At 36.0% G+C, this 6,000-nt stretch overlaps 1 protein-coding gene across 10 annotated transcripts in view; it reads right to left on the reverse strand.

The window, feature by feature from the left end:
- lrrc7 (leucine rich repeat containing 7) overlaps window positions 1–6,000 on the reverse strand; it is a 77,605-nt gene that overhangs the window by 22,972 nt on the left and 48,633 nt on the right. For all 10 annotated transcript variants that reach the window (XM_055051052.1, XM_055051119.1, XM_055051111.1 and 7 more), the window contains 5 exons: window positions 5,150–5,274; window positions 4,208–4,426; window positions 3,176–3,349; window positions 2,316–2,427; window positions 983–1,196 (listed from right to left, as the gene is read on the reverse strand). In XM_055051052.1, coding sequence (XP_054907027.1) covers window positions 983–1,196; window positions 2,316–2,427; window positions 3,176–3,349; window positions 4,208–4,426; window positions 5,150–5,274 — 844 coding nt within the window. The remainder of the gene's footprint in view (window positions 1–982; window positions 1,197–2,315; window positions 2,428–3,175; window positions 3,350–4,207; window positions 4,427–5,149; window positions 5,275–6,000) is intronic.

A 6,000-nucleotide genomic window follows, 5' to 3' on the forward strand; every position in this document is an offset into this window, starting at 1 on the left:
GACTCTCTGACCTTCGCGAGCAAACAGATAGACGAGAAGGTTGCACAAAGATGGAGGGAGCAGGGAAAAGATGGAGCGAGTTGATAGATGGGTGAGATATGAAAAGATGGAGGAAAAAACTTGATAACAGATGAGAACATACACTGTAAAAACACACAATTTGACCAAGTATCGGTCAAGTCTAAAACACTTGAAATAAGAAAAAACTAACTTACAAGTGACTTTTTAACAAGATATATGAGCTTGTTTTAAATAAATAATTCTTAAATATCAATGAAAATGGCGAATTATTTCACAGGGGTGTCACTAGGTTTTAAGCACCAGGGGGGCTTCGTCCCCAGGAGATGAACAGGCGAGGACAAAGTTTCTCAAACAGAAACTAACAAAAACAAAGAAATTGCTTTGCTACTGTTAAAATAGTATTTAGAGTAAGAGAAAACTCTACAAATGCTATGAAATATGATTATAAATAGTTAATCAGTATTAGATGATTTCCAAGCAAAAGTTGCTAACATGTAAATGTTGTTCACCTTCTAAGTAAGTGCAGTTATATTTTCCAGACTATTTTAATATAAAGTAAAGGGAAATTGACATATTTATGATCATATTTAGTTTAAAAACAACATTTTAAATTGATATTCTGGCAACATTATATCAAATTTAAAAATATAGCGGCAACAAGAAAAACACCAAATTATTCAAGGGGGATTGAAATATTTTATGGGGCTCGGGCCCCCATAAAATAGATCTAGTGACGCCACTGCTTCCAACAAGACATTTTCCCCATTTAAAAATGCAATAATCTGCCAGGGCAGCTAGTATTTTATCATCAATATTAAGCAAATATTCACTCAAAAATATACTTGAGTTATTTTTGTCTTATTTCAAGTGAACCAAGATGATTCGTCTCCAGCAACGAGACGAACAATCACTCCATAAGATGTTTTGTTTTTGCCGTGGAACATGAAGCCGGCGTATTTACCTGTTGGTCCAGTGTGTTTGAGGGGCCTGGTCCTTACTGGGGGCGGGCAGGGCGGGAGGGTGTGCGTGTGCATGAGTGTGTGTGTGTGAGTGTGTGTTGGCGGACGGGTTGGAGGAGCCCGAGGAGCCCTGCGAGGGTGAGTAGTCGGAGTAGGTGGCCGAGGAGCCGCTGTGGTTCAGACAGTGGAGCTTATCGACCTCCTCGTCTGTCGACTCTACAAGAACAAACGTCTCTTTGTAAAATAACTAAACAACACTTTCAATGACAGGATGAATAGCTTTGTGCTACTCAAGGTCGCATTTTGGTAGATTTTACTGCAGTTTGGTAGCAACTAGTTACATTTACTTGAGGGACCATTTTGGAAAAAGTATTTTTACTGTGCTGTACGTTTTACTTTTACTTGGTTAATTTTCTATGAAGTATCGCTAACTTGAGTAAAATTTCTGGATTTTATATCCACTGGATGAATAAGTTAAAGATTTATTTGAACACCTGCAGTTTGTGTTCAAGTTTATTCTTTTTTTTTATTAAAAGAAACTGATTTGGAAATTTTTCTTGTTTTTGTGTGTGTTAATTTTACGAATTATTGTCATTTTGGTCCTTAAAAAAACAAAATCACCTAATTTTATATTTTGGATTTTAAAATTAAATGATTGATAATTTGATTAGTTACTCTCTACTCAAGTAAACTTTTTTGCCGAATACTTTTTTACTTTTTACTTGAGTAATTCTGGATATTTTAGGTGAGGGGAGGTGCCTGTTGATACAGGAAGTTTTTGAAACAGCTCATCATTCAGAAACCAAAACACATGGAGTTACTGCCAAAAATTTGCTTTTTTTAACTGTTTTCGGAAGCAGCAAAAACGCAAATGGAAGAACAAAACGTAAATCTATCATCGTATGTCCCCTTCAAGGGACGTTTTCACAGCTGTAAATTTGAATAAATTAAGACTGAGCCGCTGCAGATGGACATAGAAACCAAATATGAAGCAAAGCAGATGACATTATGGAGCAGAAAGAGAAATTAACTCTTCCTTGGAAGAAGTAATTAAAGCGCTAAATAAATAATTTAGAGCTAGCTCATTTTTTTTTTTATTTTTTTAATTAGATTTGTTTCCTTCAGATGCAAGAAAATTCAAACAGGGCAAACAGACGGAGAGGTGCATTTAGAGGTTCATTGAATCTCTCTCTCTGTGATGTGTTGCAGTTAATCTGCCTCACATTGTGACTAATTGATGGACACCATTGCAACACGCCTCACAGTTCCTAAAAATAAAACCATCAGGTTATCATTTGCGGCTTTGTGATTGCATCTCTCTGCGTGATGCAGTACCTTTCTTATCCTTCCCCAGCAGCACCACCTTTGGTTTGTACATCGGTGGCTCCACCAGCGTTGGCCTCATGTCGGAGATGCGGATGTCATTGGGAGAGCCGCCCATCGAGTCCTAATGAAGGATAAAGAAACTCAGTCACTGAAACGCATTGCTCAGATGTGCAAACGGAACAAAAAGATAAATGAAGCATTATTTCACCTTCAAAGATTTAGAATACCAGCTTCAACTTCAGTGCATTTATTCAGCGCAAAATTAAATACCACAATTATTATATTTTCTATTATATCACACTTAACATCTCTGCACTGCAAAAACACAAAAATCCCACCAAGTAATTTTTGTTGAATTTCTGGTGTAAATATCTTAGTTCACGTGGAATAAAACAAATTAACTTGCAAGTAACTTTTCACTTATTTTCTGGAAACAATCTTCTAGATTTAGCTAAAAAGTTAGTTTTTTCTTATTTCAAGTGCACTAAGATATTTGCACTATAAACTAAACCAAAACTACTAACATTATATTTTGCATTTTTTTACAATGTGCTGCTTAATTTCAGTTTCTTTTCATCAATTGGGCATTTCTTCTTCCCACTGTATTTACTGAAGGATCGTACAGTGAGACAAAAAGACCTGGATATATTACGTTATTTTTACTTCATACTCAGAATGTAAAATGCGAAGAAGAAATTAAAGATTTATAGGACAAGCCGATACGTAAATTATTGGTTTGTAAAACAGCGTTTTATATTTGTGTTTTATCCCTTCAATGGCTGCATTGTATTAATATCAAGAAAAACAGAACAACTCCACAGTAAACACTTAACTCCTGTTTTTATGAGCGAGCAGCGACGGTTTTGTACCTCCGAACTTTCTGTCAAGTCCTCCTTGTCCTTCCTCTTGGGAATGTCGATGCCAGAATTATGCATTGATCCTTGATCCATGAGCTGAGACTGAGAGAAGTCCTGCATCTCTCTGTCCGTCACCTGGCAAACATTTTCATTTCGTCCGTCAAATGAATCAAAGACCTGCATCAACTGAGCAAAGCAAGAGGTTAAGACACGCAGTGGTCAAACACGTTTCATTTTCTCATCAACATCATGAAGTCAGGTGTTTTAACAGTTTTCATGGCACATCTAAGCCTGACAAACACACTTGCAACGAGACTACATCAGTGTCTGACCTCACAAATGCAACCTTATGGACAGCGTTAACCGAACAGTTAAAGCAGCAATCAGAAAATATGGTTTTTTTTTTAAAAAAACATATATTTTTTAAAAAAAATATGGTTTTCTTTTCTATATTTGTGAAAACTGTCATTATGTCGTCACCGTATGAGTCAGACAATCTGAGAAAAGATCAAACTGCTGTTGCTGTCTGACGAAATGCACGGCTCCCGGTCAAAACCAACCAATCAGAGCCAGGGGGAGGATCTTAGTGCTGTCAATCACCTCCATGAACGCGCTGCTATAAAATAAACAGTTTCCTGCGGTGATCAAAATGTAAAGTTTGAGATTTTTTCTTTTTAAATCTGTAATTCTGTATTTCTATAACGTAAAACTTCTTGAACCACCTGCTGCTGAAATCCGCTACACAAATAAAGTGATTGATTTCTCAATGGTGGCCAAACCAACGAGGGGCGAGGACACGAGCTTGACTAACAGCGCTAAGCCCCGCCTACAGGCTCTGATTGGTTGTTTCTAGTTAGCACTGGAAGAAGCAGAAGAGCTAAAGTCTTTCTGCCTTTTACCATGACAGTTTCAAAAAATATTTTTTCCAGTGAATTCTCTGCCTGTGATGTTTAAATAAATCCAAATTTTGTAAAAACAATGTAAAATTCAGGTCAAGACATGAAATATTGAGGAAGTTTCTACAGTTTTCTGCCTCTTTCTCACCTCTTTTGGGGGCAGGGGCCACGGAGGCTCGTACTGCTCTTTGCTGAGGTGTGCATGCTCCATGTTGGTTCCTGCTGAGGTGGCAGTGCCTGAGCTCAGCTGGTGCTGGTGCCCATGTCCTGGATGCATGCTTTTACCCACAAGGCTCTGCACTGATTTGACCATGTTCTTCAGATCCTCAGGGTACGGCGTTGGGTAGCGCTTCAGGTTTATCTCCACCTGATGCCAACAGGGACCTTTAAATCAGGGCTGTCCAAACTTTTTGTCCAAAATTGTAGATTTAAAATTAGCCAAAAAAAAATCCTAACGTAAAATCAAGACAATAAAGCAGTCGGATTTTTACTGCAGATCGAAAACTTGAAAGGGATTTTCCGATGGCTTATCGGGGTACATTTGTCAAAATCTCAGAAATTTTCTGGAAATTCTTTTAAATAAATTTTTTGGCTTTTTTAATTTGGACATTTTTTGAAGTTTTGTTGTGGAAGACATCTAGATTGATACATGTTTTCAATAATAAGACAAGGATTTTGGTCACTTTCTTTTAAAAATGTTGCTACATTCAGTCAAAGTTTAAGAGAGAATAAAAGCTGATTTTCAGTAAATGTCTATGGATAAAAATGATTTTACCTTTTGTTAAAATTTAGTTATAAAAACATGAATACTTTGTGTTGTACTTTACATTTTCGTGTGTAAGAAAATATTTACCCTGATTTACAAATTAAACGCATCCATCTACATTTAGAGGCCAAATTTGCATCATTTTTTGGGGGCCTCAAAAAATCAGCCAAAGGGCCACCAGTAGCCCCCGGGCCTCACTTTGGACACTCCTGCTTAAAATTAAACAGTTAATTCTCTTTATGAGATTCATTCTGCAGTGTTTTAATAATGCAGCTAAAAATGCTTTGTTAAATATCCACAGGATGAGAAAAACAAAAAGCTGACCTTGACCTTCCCAGAGTTGTCTTCCTCGTCTTTCTTGTCCTCAAAGTCAAAGGCCACAGTCATCCTCTGCTGTCGTTGCTCTTCCCACAGTGTAGGATTGAAGCTGTCGCTATCCGACTGGTAATCTGTGAGAATACAGAGAAACACAGGAACATTTCATAGATAGGAGGGGAAATTTTACAGAGACATCCCAGATTTAACCTCGTTAAACTGCAAAAACACAAAATGTTACCAAATATATTTGGTCTTGTTTCCAGTGTAAACATCTCAATGCATTTGAAATAAGATATAAAGTACTTAGAAGTAACTTTTTAGCAATATAAAGGATCTTATTTTAAGTCAATAATTTCTTAATATTGAAAAAAAGTACTTAGTACAGATTATTTCACTTTTAACATGGGAAAAATGTTTTGCTATAAGTGAAATAATCATGTTACATTACAAAAATCCAATACATAATAAATAAATAAATATATATAAACGTGAATGAATGCTTTGAAGTTCTATTGCTTCAGCATCATAAAACAGAATCATGTTAACAAATATCCAAGGCCCTTATTGGAGAGGAAGTTTAGCTATAATATATATATTTTTAATTTATGGCACATAAAAAAATCTCAAACTGGAAAAAAAAATCTAAAATGTAATATACTAAGAAGCATTTCACATTTTAACAACAAAATAAAGGTTTTTATAAGTGAAATAATCTCCCAGATCAACTATTAGGGAATATTTACCTAAAACTGCTCCAGTATCTTGCTAAAAAGTGACTTTTAGTTTAGTTTTGTGTTAGTTTTCGCTTGCAGACATAAGTGATAATTAGTTCCAAACTAAACCTAAAGAAAATATTA

The sequence above is a fragment of the Poeciliopsis prolifica genome, unplaced genomic scaffold, assembly GCF_027474105.1.
Source record: "Poeciliopsis prolifica strain line A6 unplaced genomic scaffold, Auburn_PproV2 SCAFFOLD002, whole genome shotgun sequence".
Lineage (NCBI taxonomy): Eukaryota > Metazoa > Chordata > Actinopteri > Cyprinodontiformes > Poeciliidae > Poeciliopsis > Poeciliopsis prolifica.